Here is a 13,572-nt window from a genome sequence, read left to right as displayed (position 1 = left end):
TATTATTATTATTATTATTATTATTATTATTATTATTATTATTATTATTATGGAAGCAGGAGATCCCTTAAATAGGTTGGGCCCAAGCCATTAGCAAAATAAATAAATAAATAAAATATGCTTCTGAGGAAATAGACTTAAGTCTATGAAAGCTCATGCTGCCAACTTCTTGCTTTAGTTAGTCTCAAAGGTGCTACAAGATCTCTCTACATACTGATTATATAGACTAACATGGCTATATCTTTGAATTCTACCAGAAAATGGGGGGAAAGGGCCAATTGGACCTCAAATATGGATGAAATTGTATAAAAATTATGATAGGTGATTGGAATTTGTAAGGAAAACAAGGGACATATTATATGTCAATGTAAATGTTCAATTTTTATTTTATTTATTATTATTATTTTTTGTAAGCGTTCCTTTGCAAATTCGAGCAGATAGAGATCAATAAGCCAGAGTTTGGGAGAAACGAAATACAAGAATTGAAATTGAGGTGAACAGGGGATATCCCCTTAAATGGAAGAATCTAAATAAAAAATTAGATTTTCAATAGAAACTGAGGGAAAGCGCTACATATGTTACTCAACCGGTTCTCTTTGGATTACAATTCACCTCCAACACTTTGCTTAAACCTCCTTCTCCTCCTATCTCTTCATCATTCTCTCCTAATGACTTTGCTAATTATTTCATCTCTAAGATTTCCACTATTCGCTCTGAGATAGTCCCCCCCCGCGATTCTTCTTCTGCTCTTAATCTTCTATCGCCCTCGCCTAACAAATTTTCTGTGTTTCCTCCTGCCTCTTTGGATGAACTCTCTACACTTCTGAACTCTTCCAAACCTGTAACCTGTTCTCTTGATCCAATTCCTACTCGTCTTCTAATCTCTATAGCTCCCTCCTTACTGCCCTCGCTTCTCCATATCTTCAATCTCGCTCTCTCTACAGGCTCCTTCCCTTCGGACTTTAAACATGCTCTCATTTCCCCAATTCTGAAAAAACCTTCTCTTGACCCCTCCTCTTTGTCTAGCTATCGCCCGATTTCTCTTCTTCCCTTTCTTTCTAAGGTTTTGGAACGGGTTGTTTATTCTCGCTATCTTGAGTTTCTTGAAGCCAACTCCATCCTTGATCCCTTTCAGTCTGGTTTCCACCCAAGGCATTCTACTGAGACAGCTCTCACTAAGATTTTGAATGACCTTTTACAGGCCAAGGCTAATGGCCTTTACTCTGTTCTCATCCTTCTTGATTTGTCTGCAGCCTTTGACACTGTTGTTCACTGTCTCCTAATTGACATACTCTCTGACCTTGTGTTCTCAGACTCTGTTCTCGACTGGTTTAGATCTTACTTGTCTGGCAGATCTTTTGCAGTAGTTGCAGGGGACCAGACTTCTTCTCCTGTTCCCTTATCTGTTGGAGTTCCCCAGGGCTCTGTTCTGGGTCTCCTTCTGTTTTCTCTCTACACACTGTCCTTAGGAAAACTCATTAGCTCTTTTGGTTTTTCCTACCATCTGTATGCCGATGACACCCAGCTGTATCTTTCTGCCCCTGACCTTTCTCCAAGGCTTGAACAGCAAGTTTCGTCTTGCCTCACAGCTGTCTCGCAGTGGATGCACCATTGGCATTTGAAGCTCAACATGTCCAAGACGGAGCTTCTTGTCTTTCCTCCTAAGTCCACCCTTTAACACCCCTTTTCTGTCTCTGTGGACAACATTTCTATTCAACCAGTCCAGTAAGCCCGCAGTCTTGGTTTTATCTTTGACTCTTCTCTGTCGTGTATCCCTTAGATCCAGACCACAGCCAAGGCTTGTAGATTCTTTTTGTACAATATTGCCAAAATCCGACCATATCTCTCTGCCTCTACTGCCAAGATACTGGTCCATGCCCTAGTGATCTCACGACTTGATTACTGTAACGTCCTCCTGGCTGGGCTTCCTCTTTCTCACCTCCGTCCTTTAATCTCTGTTCAGCATTCAGCTGCACGCGTTATCACTTCCACCCACCGCTCTGACCACATCTCTCCTGTGTTGGCATCCCTTCACTGGCTCCCCCTCCCTTTCCGCATTCAGTATAAGCTCCTGCTGTCGACATTTAAAGCCCTCCATGGACTGGCCCCTCCTTACTTATCAGACCTTCTTTCTCCTCACCTTCCCACCAGGGCCCTCCGTTCTGGTAGTCAAGGTCTATTGTCTCAGCCCAGGATTTCCTCTGTCCCATCCCGGATTCGCCCCTTTTCACTTGCTGCCCCTCACTCTTGGAACCTTCTTCCCCCACAAGCAAGAGCCATCACTTCTTTAACCAGCTTCAAAACGGAGTTGAAAACCATCCTGTTCAGAGAAGCCTTCCCAGGCATTGCATAATTGTCGCTTACTATTTGATGTTCTTTTGGTGCCTGTTTATCAAACCATTTCCTGTATTGCTATGTATTGTATATGCATTATCCTACTTGTGAGTATGGATTTTCCCTGGATGAAGATTAACCTTCCATTTTGAAGCCAAGCCCTCCCTCCAGTCCATCTGCCTTGGTCCAGGCCTTGGAGGTAGAGAGGAACTGCTAGACCTCTTACCCTTTCCCTCCACCACTCCCTTCTCCTTCTGTGTCATGTCTTTTTTAGATTGTAAGCCCGAGGGCAGGGATCCGTCTAACTAAAAAGATTGCATGTACAGAGCTGTGTAAATTTACAGTGCTTCATAAATAAAGGTTAATAATAATAATACAATTAAAATTTATTAAGAATTGTGGGAATGTGACGTGGGAGATAAGCGAGTGTGCTATCTGTATTTTCTGTAAGTGTCACATGAAGGATTGTGTAGTAATAATGTTGAAAATCGTTCTAGATTTTTTGGGGGGATATAGGAAGTGGTATCCAAATAACAGACTAAATCAAAGTAAGAAATGTTAAATAAGAAGGGAGGGATTTGGGAATGTATTTTGTAAAGTATAAAGTTGGGATTATCGTAAGAAATGTTATGCTTGTTGGTTACAGTGTATTAAAATTAATAAAATATATATTTTAAAAAATGTGTCTTATTTTGAAGCCATTAATCATTGTTTCCTAGTTCAATGTTAAGGGGAAATTACCATGAACTGTGTTCATTCTTTTCTTATGCAAAGGAGATAAAAGCATGAGCTAAGAGGAAATGAGCAAATACACAAAACCTGTGCCTGGCTTCCTGGGCCACAGTTTGATAATGCAAATTAGACCACTGTGTTAAGCATATCAATAAAAATTAACACATAGTGCATACATTTGCTTATTTGACATAATCTAGTCTGATTCCTGGAGGATGCCTCCCTTCCTTTCCCTTGAAGTAGGGAGTGGGAATTGTGTGGCTCTCCTGATGTTGAATTACAAATCCCAGCATTCCTTATCACTGGCCATGCTGGCTAGGGCCACTGGGAGTTTCGACTGAGGGGCAAACAATTCTCATCCATGCCCCACAGGTTTCACTAGACATAATCTACATAACTTCATGGTCATAATGGTTATTAACTTTTTAAAATAAACAAATAATGAAAACCAAGATGTTCAGAATGTTGAATTCTGCACTTGGTTTCAAAATCTTGCAGTTGAATTATCCAAGTGTGCAATACACTGAGACCAGTTCAATTCCTGGGAATACAGGAACAGAGGATTAGGAAGAGAATATAAAAGCAAGTTGCTGTAAAATAAAATGAAAACAAAGCATCCCTAAAGCTCTTCTTTGTGATGTTTCTGGATGACCATGCCACATGATCACACCAAAAAAATGATACTAACTTTGAGATCAGCCTGTATTTTGGGTTCCCAGGCATAAATAAATAAATAAATACATAATAAATTTCAGGACTGTTACATACATCTAATCAGAATTCTAATATCCAATGCATGAATATTTCTGTAGATATACAGTTTCTTTTTCTTCCTAGAATTCTTATGATATCTAATGGAGGAAACCATTAACTCTTTTGATGTTGCTACACTATTCCCATCACCTGATCACGGACTATCCTGGGATGGACTACTGGGAACTCATATTAGAAGGTGATGGGCTCTCATTTGCTTGAAGTGTTTAAAAGAAACGGAATGGCCATCTGTCACAGACATTTTAACTGTAGATTTCTTGCATCAACACAGGCTTGCCCTAGATCCTTCCTACTGTACAATTCTGGGATCATATGGAATATTTCTCATCCCATTGCTTCTGAATCAGAGCTTGACCTACCTGTCTCCTGGACCGCATTGCACACTCTTCCAAAGTTTCTGCAGCCTCCAGTTTGCCCTGGCGCCTGTACAGTGCACCCAGATTTCGCAAGGTGGTGTTCACTGTGGGGCTGAGTGACATAAAATAAAATGTGCAGAATTGAGATTAATGGCCCTTGCTTACACCCTTGTCTATAACTCCCACTTCCTGTTAAGTAAAGACATGTTTAGCTAAAAGTACTCCACTGCCATATATAGTGATCCTACATTTACAGGAGACATATCTGTAGGAAAAGGTGGAATGCTCTTTGCTGACAGGTTTCTGTTTCATACCTGAGCACATAGGCTGCAACAGCTGCAGAAAAAGTGACTGGACTAGACCCTTCTGCTCCCTTTCTTTCCATCTGTGTCCCTTAATTATGCTGCTTGAATTATACCTTTAAAGGGCCATTCCTACCTGAGATTGCAGCTGCTTGGAGGGTGTGGCTATTGTCTTGGAATGGCCCTATGTTTTTGGCTCAATTTTTGTTTTATTTTACTCTCCTTTTTTCCTTTTTTGTGCCCACATTCACATTTCTTCCTTGTTTCAAAAGTAAGGAGACTTTTGGTTCATAAGGAAAATTAAAACTTTCCAAACAGCATAAAAATGAATAACATATAAGAAGATGAGAAACCCTGGTCAATACCACACCATACCTGCTGACCTTGCAGGCCTTGTACCAGCCACCATACTCTGCATAGGGAGTGTTTTCTCGGTGTTTGCTCTGGAAAAGAAGTATGGGAGGAAGAAAAGAAGACTTGTCAGATTACCAAAGCACCACTTCACAAAAAGCACCACTTCTGCATGCATTCCTGGTAGGAATAAAAGAAAAGCAACAGCATAAATCTGCTAGTCTTAAATCATTTTACAACCATGCTACCTCCTGCACTGGTACATTTTGCAACTATATACATCGCCATTAGAATGATAATTAAAGCCCCACATCTAGAAATGGAATCCCATTTTTAACATGCCACAAGATCCCACCCCTGAAACAAGCCAACATGTCTACCACTCTGGAATCTACCTGGCACAAACCACTGGCAATATACTGAAACTAACTAATAAAATGATCTCTCCCTGATATAAAGTAATAAAGCATCCTGTTTCCAAAGGGTGGCTGAGCTTGACCTTTGCAATGAAATCACAGAAAGCCCTTGGCAACCTTAAAGACTCAATAACATTGGCCAAACGTTACCCAAATATTCTGGATCTAATTGGGGAAGTTATCACAAGCAGCATGCTTGTTGTTGTTTTTTTTTTGGAGGGGGGGAGGGTCAGGCTATGAGGCCATGTTCTAGAAGATTTTTTTCTTAACATTTCATCAGCAGCTGTGGCTGGCATCTTCATCTTTCTCTGAAGGTGCCAGCCACAGCTGCTGGTGAAACATCAGGCATAAACTCTTCTAGAACACAGCCTCATAGCCTGAAATACCCACAAAAAAACTATGGATGCCAGCCGTGAAAGCCTTAGTCTTCATCATGCTTGTTGTTGTGCGCTTTCAAGTAGTTTTCAACTCATGGGAACCCTAAGGTGAATCTATCACGGGGTTTTCTTGTCAGAGAGAGTTTGCCTTTGATTCCTTCTGAGGCTGAGTGTGACTTGCCCAAGGTCACCCAGTGGCTTTTCATGGCTGAGGATTTGAACTCTGGTCTCCAAAGTCGTAGTGCAATGCTTACACCACTATACCACACTGACTCTTATACATAGAACTTTATTGTCCCATTTCAAAATTCTAGTAATAGTCTTAAACCTTTGATGAAATATTATTCATCTCCCTCTCTCTGTTCTTCAGAGGATCATCAGAAATTTGTACTGGAAAACAGATAATCACAATGTATGTATTTACTAAGAACCAGAATGTTTGTATTACCATTAACTGTTTTGTTTATGGCCAGTATTAATAACTTAAATGTCACTGACTATATTTTTGGCACCTTTGAAATGTACTCTTTGCATCTGAAGAAATGAGCTATTGTTCATGAAAGCTCATACTATAATAGATTGGTTAATCTTAAAAGTGCCACAGAATTCTTTATTTAACTTGTTAAAGACTTACATAGTTATCACTTTGGAAATTGCTGGTGTACGGAAACTACAGAGTGAAATATGAGATACTGGGAAGATTAGTTTGCAGCCACTGCAATTCAGAAGGAAGATTTAAAAAGACAACAGAAAAAAGTGTCTGAGATCATTTGTCCCCTAATTCTGCAAAGAACTTGACTATCAAGTTTATATCTTAACAGGCACCCCTGGGAGACCCCCGAGACCATGGCAGCAGAACAGTACATTATCTTTAGTTATGTAATTTGATAGTATTAAAAGGGGGTGGCTGTGCCAGTGTGTATATACAAAAACATACTGCGAGGACTGCATTTGTCTCTCCCACTTATGCATAAGCCAGTAAAGCAACTTCTGGGACTTAGAGGTTCTTCTAGAAGTTCACTAGTTTACACTGAGCCACACACTTAACTGTGTTTAACTGTGAGACACATTGTAAGCTGCAAAATGCACATGAAGAAGAAATCTTCAAAGAGCTTTAATGCAAACTGATTACTTCAGCAAGGGTTAAAACTGAGGAAAGCTTCTGACAGCACTATTTAATGTAAGAACCATGTTTGATAAGACTAAAATCCTATCTAGCATTTTGTTCTCATAGCAGTCAACTAAGGAGCTCTGGGAAGACCACAAGAAAAACATGAACACAGAGCACTCATCTACTTGTGCTCCCAGCAACAAGTATCAACTGGTATACTGCTTCTGGCATGCTGATCAGATATGGATAATTGCATATCAATTTGCCTCAATTATTTTTAAAGCCATCCATCCAAACAGCATGACATCTTCTGGAAATAGATTCCATAATTCAACTGTGCTAGATGAAGCACCTATTTTTGTCTGTCCCAGGTTTTCCACCATTCAGCTTAACTGGATAGATTTGGGGATTTAGTGTTGTGATATAAAGATCTAATTTTCCTTCCTATCCACTTTGTTAACACCAAGGATAATTTTATATATCCCTATCCCAGATAACCAGACTCCCCCTCCCCCCAAGGAAGTTTAGAGGCTTGGCCAGACATAGAAAGCCATGCTCCAAAGTTCAGCACTGTGCTCAATATATGCCCTCACCCTGGGAACAAAATTCCTGGCTTGCTAGACTTCCCACTGGAACTGTGCCCAATCATTAGCAGCTCTGTTTTGTCCCGTCTGCATTCTCTGGGGCTCTCAGCAAAGGCCCAGGGCTCCAACACATTCTTTCTTTCCTAAGCTTAGATGGACTTCCTGATTAAAAGAAATCCCCTCAAAAAATCCTTTCTTCCACCAATCATCTGGCACGGCATTTGAAGGCTCCCAAACTGGCCACAGCTTGGGTTAACAATATTTAAATGCTAAATGTGTCCAAAAAGTGGTGATAAGAACATAGGAAGTTGCCTTACAGTGCCATGTCATGTCATGGGCCCACCTAGCCTAGTATGGTCAACTGTAACTGGCAACATTTCGTGCAACAGTCTCTCCCATTCCCACCAGATGATAACAGGGACTGGACTTGTTCCATTTTGCATACAAAGCATATGTTGTGTCACGGACCTCCAGTCCATCTCATACCAGGTTAATGCATAATCAGGGTATATCAGCAAGACTAGGTGACAAATAAATTTGTTCGAAGTGGCAGATAGATACTCAAAGGGAGGGACTTAGTAGTCCTTAGTAGAACTATTTATAATATGGATTCATTAGAACAAGTAACAGAATGCCCCCAAAATATGTCCAAGCCTGTTATAGTACATCTTCCTGTGGCACTTTGCTGATGACTGCATGAAAATGATAGTGTAAGCCAAAGGAGGACAGCTGTTACATCTCTTAAAGATTTCCATAACATTTCTAGATAAGGTCAGGTGGGATTCATGTCAACTTATCTAGTCATTTTCAGGTCAGAACAGTAAGGGCAAACTCTAACTCAGAAAAGAAAGGATCTTGATTATTAACTGGAAAAAATATCTGATCTTGTAATCTGGTGTTTCCAGCATTTCACATGTCTATTTATTATTGTTTTGTCAGTAGCTTCATTCCCCTCCTAAGTCGGGAGGACACTATAAGCATATTGTTAGGATTTAGTCTTCTCCAAAGGAAGCAGAATTTTAACCTGCATGTTTATTCGTACTGACACCCGAAACAGTCCCATTTATTTCAGGGTGGCTCCTGCTTATATACCAAGAGCATATAACTCGATTTTTCCTTGTATGATAATCCATTTCCACTCCATAAGAGCTGATTGACTTGCACTGAAACTTTAAGAAGATAGCACCCAAGCATTTCTGCACTAGTGGTGGAAACATCATGTGGCCTTTCAGATGCTATTAGTCTGCAACCTACAACATTCCTTAGCATTGGTTATGCTGACTAGGACTGATGGGAGAGGCAGTTTGGCAGCATTTGGAGAGCTGCATGATTCCTACTTCTATTTATAAATAAGGACCATCTTTTTACCCCATAAAATTCCATTCTCCTCCTCAATAGCCACATGTATCATGGATCTCTCAGGGTGAGATAATTTTAAGTATTTTTATCCAAGGGTATTACTTTAGAATCATGAAAAAGGATGCTATCCATCACTGAAAGAAAGAAGTTGGCAGCATGACCTTCTATAGACTTTAATCTACAAAAGCTCATGTTGTCAACTTCTTCCTTTCAGTTAGTCTCAAAGGTGCTACAAGATCTCTCTACATACTGATTCTGCAGATTAACACTGCTGTATCTTTGAATTATACCAGTGTCCCATTAAATCATCTTCCTGCCCAAATTACCCCTTCCAAGTAGGTATTCACAGGAAATGTATACAACTAGCTCAAATCTGTTTACCGGGGCCAGAGAGAACTCAGAAAATTTATTTTTCTCAGAAAAGCACATGACTGTGCTGGCTGGAGGATTCTGGGAATTGCAGTCCAAAAAGGAACTTTTTCAAGTTCTGGGGTTGGGAAATAAGTGCCCCACAGGATGCTGTTGGACTGTAATTCAGTGGCCCTAGTCCACAGCTAATGATAAGGAATTATGGGAGTTGATCAACAACATCTGGCGGACATGTTTCCCACAAGAATGCAATAAAGCTGAAGTCATACACAAACCTCTATATTCAATAGATTTACTTCTGAGTACACATGTATGGCCTTGGGCTGTATTTATAAAGTTAGTATGCTATATTGATGAAATGTGTAAAAGCAGTGCTTTACTATGACTGGTTTTATGGCTTTTAATAGCATGAAAAAGAAAAAGAAACCAAGAATGTCAGTAGAAGAAAACATTAGAGAGGATGATAACAGATTGATTGCATTACTGAAGAGGACCTCCATATTCCAAAACCAACATGTGATCTCACTCTTCTTCATTTCTTGAAAATGTCCTCTGCGTGTAATTCTGGAAAGTGGCTCACTTCTCTATTTAGAGAAAAGCTGATGTATCTTAGCTGTTAAGGAACAAATTAGCTGGAAGGCCACAGTTCATGACACTGTTTAGCCACTGACTTCATGGCTTGCTTAAGTCTACTCTTCCTTTCTCAGGCCATTCCTGGCACCAAATTCCACAGATGACTTGCTAATTACTATAACAGCATGTGAAACTACTGAGCACTAAATATTCATCTAGCTCATTTTCCTTAAATATTAACCATCAAGATTCTCTAAAAAGCAAGATGAATGTTCCCATTAATTCAACATACAACATGAAGTTCATTCAGCAGTTGCCAAACATATAAAAGGTCTGACAATTACTGCACTGGTTTATTTAGTGTCTTCCTGAGCTTCTAGAAATGAGGACCAATCCTCACACTTTACAGAGGCAAAGAATTAGAGGCTTTTATATAATGCTGTTATACATGCAAGTGCACTGATGCTAAGTACCATAATATAGGAAATAAACAGACATGCAGGGCTAAATGACCTCCAAGCTCAGATGGGTGTTTGCTGTGTTACAGACTCAATTCTTCACTTCACCTACGTCATTCTCATGTATTCTCACTGGTGGAAGACATGCCTTGTGTACCAAACATCCCAGCTTCAATTCTTGACATCTTCAGTTTAAACAGTCAAGTAGCAGATGATAAGAAAGGCTGCTAGAATGCTGCTAACAATCATAATAGGGAATACTGAGCTAGATGGATCACTGCTTGTCCTATTTCAAGGAGTATAAACACATTTGCTGCCTGAAGTGTGAACTGGGCCTTCATCACTAAACAAATCAAAATGCTTGCTGAATAAAGGACACAGAAAAGGAAAAGCTCTGGGTCTACACTCTGTCTTCTTCTACTCACTCACCTAACAGTGATAAGGTCCTATTAGAGATAAAGTTACTGGTGAATCAGAGCAGTCATGCTAGTGAAGAAGTGATCTACTGATGGAACTCAGAGACACAGTCATGTTAGTCTGCAATATCAGTATGCAAAGGGATCCTGTAGTACCTTTGGGATTAACTGAGTGAAAAAGGTTATAGCATAAGCTTTCCTAGACTTAGGCCTGGTACAGACCGCCTGGGGCCGAAATTAGGACTCGGGGGAGCAGAGCTCTCCCAGCACCATTTTGGGCACATGCACATCCACACGCCACATGCGCCAATGATATGCATTGTGCGCCGCATCCAAATTGGGGGGGGCACCTTGGCAGTGGTGTGGAAAGGAGCTGCTTTTCACAGCTCCTTTTTGGAGCAGATTGTTGCCGCACCTGTGTGGTTAGTGCGGTAATGATCTGGGGCAGAAAGGGGCGGCGTCTCACCGTCCCTTCCTGCCCATCTGTACTAGGCCTTAGTCCATTTGCATCTGAGGAAGTAGATCAAGTCCAGTGATGGAAGATACTGCAGGAAAGTGAGGTGGATTCAGGGTACCACATTTCTGCAACTGTTTCTGCCCATAACACCCAACAAGCTGCCTGAACAGAGATAACTTTCAATTGTTTCTTATTTAGAACTTATATGGACTTTACATAGAATTTTATAATATTTCAGACTATGGTGCAGGGAAAAGTGCCCAGCATACTTCTGGAGAGGAGGTAACCCAAATAGCTTGACTCTTGATTTTTCCTAAATGAGTCAAATTTGTGTATTGGGGCGGAGAAGGGAATGAGAAAAAGGAACTTCATTAACCTCTATCAGACATAAGCTATGGGGAATTTCTATGCTGTGTTGAACTAGTTAGTACAGAAAGTCTCAGAAGCAGTGGTATAGTGGTAAATTTCAAAGTGCAGGTGATCATCATGACACCTCTCATAGCTGCACCCCAAGGAAGGTTCCAAAGTACAGGCAGCTACGTCTAGCAGTTCCCATCTCTACCAGGAACAAGTTGTTTGCAAATCTAATAGTTTTTAATTACCTATTATGATCAAGCCACACCAAAATACTTCGCATGACAAGATAAGTTTACAGTATATTGCTGCTTCAAAATTCCATCCACTCCCTTCCCTTCCTGCATTTCTATGAGGGCTTCAACCCCATGAACTCTGGCTGCAATACAGCACTGATCAGACCTAGAGCAACTTCCTACAATATTCTTAACAATATGTAGATCTCCCAGAAGAAGCCAGGGCCATTGGTCACTGCACCAAAGGGTGGAATCTTTGTCCTAAGGACCTTAGAGTTGATGTTGTTCTAATAAATATCTTGGTCTCTTTCCAATCTAAGTCTTTCCTTTCTACAATTAGGAACAGAAGGTGTTCATGAGGAGGTGATGGTGCAGAAGACTGCAGCTTCTTTCTATTCCTTGTATCTCAGGCTCAAGAAATTATTTTTTCCTGGTCAGGCAAATGGCCTTCCAAATAAGCAATCTTTAACTTCCTGGTTCTGAAGTGTCTGTGGCCCAGAAACCTGCAGTAATCCCTCCATCTTCCACTCTCCAGTACGTCCTAGGGAGTGCACTATAACAAAAAGAAAATATGCAAGGCACAGGAAGAACAAGACAATCAGCTCCATTTCCTGCCATGGAAAGCTAGTGGATAATCTAGCTGGTACTCCCCAGTTACTCCTGCCCTCCTCCTCCTCCTCCCTGTCCCACCCCAAAACACTACTGCATTGAGCATTTAGTGCTCTTTGTGGTTATTAACAACCAGATTCGGCACCATCAGAGAAACTCACTCTAAGCTGGGGATTGGGAATCTCCAGATGTTGATGGACTACAACTCCCAAAATTTGTGACCATTGGTCATACTGGCTACAGCTGGCTGGAGTTACAGTCCATCATCAACTGGAGAATCACTGGTTCCCCATCCTTTCACTAAGACAAAGAAAGAATGTTACCATTTCTGTGATTCCACTCAGTCAATGATCAGTGAAGAAGACAAGCTTAGGTATGTGCCATGTTCCACCTGTCATCAGTTATGATTCCCTGTCAGAATAATATTCTTGCACTCACCTTGCTCATCTCCTCCCTTTCTTCTGCATGCATCCATATTGGCTTGTGTTCATCTGTAGGAGCAGGGGGGGAAACAGGAAAAGCACACACTCTGTTGGTATTTCTAGAGAAACCCTTGCTACCCATTTACAGTCAGTGAATGAAGATGCTGATGTGTTGGATTTTAAACCAATTTTCTAGTTTTCCTTTGACAGGAATGTTTTTGTCAGCTAGGCCATAAAGAAGATGGGTAATGTCAAACATGCTAAGAGATTTCTCTCTGTGTGAGAGAGGGAGCTGCATATACAACACATAGCTTTCCCTCCCTTTATCAGAATGTGCTAAGACAACTAATGAGCTCTTGGTCAGAACCAGGAGCAACACTACAAATTGCTGACTCTGTATACTAGTGTCTGGTAATAAAAATGCCACTTCATTTAGGTGTCTCAACTTCAGCCTACTCCCTTTGCCAAGCTCTTTTGAAGCCCTATCATCTTTGCACACTGACACCTTGATGTTTGTGTACATACCATCCACAGAGCCAAATTCCTTCACGTGGGCACGAGTGAGGATTTCCTTGTAGAGTACCTCTGCATCTTTGTATTTGCCTTGTTTCAAATAGCAAGAGGCCTGTCACAGATTAAATGAACAATATTTTAAATGCAGCTCAGAAAATGTTACACACACACACACACACACACACAGAGAGAGAGAGAAATGCTTGAACAGTCCTCACATCATACAGTAGACTCACCAGATTGTTCTTTGTTTTGGCCACATTTGGGTCATCAGGCCCCAGGCGGGATTCATAGATCTCCAATGCTCGGCGGTAGTAATATTCTACTTCTTCATATTTGCCCTGATTCTGGCATAGCAATGCCAAGTTATTTAACTGTTTGGCCACATCTGGGTGATCTTTACCAAGAACCTGAAAGGAAAGAAAAAGATAACGAAAATTAATGGATGGGTGGATGGAAGGAAGGACAA

At 40.8% G+C, this 13,572-nt stretch overlaps 1 protein-coding gene across 9 annotated transcripts in view; it reads right to left on the bottom strand.

Annotated features, from left to right (window-relative positions):
- KLC4 (kinesin light chain 4) overlaps positions 1-13,572 on the bottom strand; it is a 76,957-nt gene that overhangs the window by 27,870 nt on the left and 35,515 nt on the right. For 8 of the 9 annotated variants that reach the window (XM_042446859.1, XM_042446860.1, XM_042446861.1 and 5 more), the window contains exons 8-12: positions 13,340-13,513; positions 13,116-13,215; positions 12,607-12,659; positions 4,874-4,941; positions 4,200-4,308 (exon numbers count right to left, since the gene is read on the bottom strand). In XM_042446859.1, the coding sequence (XP_042302793.1) occupies positions 4,200-4,308; positions 4,874-4,941; positions 12,607-12,659; positions 13,116-13,215; positions 13,340-13,513 (504 nt within the window). Of the gene's footprint in view, positions 1-4,199; positions 4,309-4,873; positions 4,942-5,592; positions 12,113-12,606; positions 12,660-13,115; positions 13,216-13,339; positions 13,514-13,572 lie in introns of those variants that run through there. The other variant, XM_042446866.1, reaches the window with a different exon arrangement.

The sequence above is a fragment of the Sceloporus undulatus genome, chromosome 1 (genome assembly GCF_019175285.1).
Source record: "Sceloporus undulatus isolate JIND9_A2432 ecotype Alabama chromosome 1, SceUnd_v1.1, whole genome shotgun sequence".
Taxonomy (NCBI): Eukaryota; Metazoa; Chordata; class Lepidosauria; order Squamata; family Phrynosomatidae; genus Sceloporus; species Sceloporus undulatus.
The sequence above is the reverse complement of the archived record's forward strand: the minus strand, read 5'-3'. Positions and strand labels throughout refer to the sequence as shown.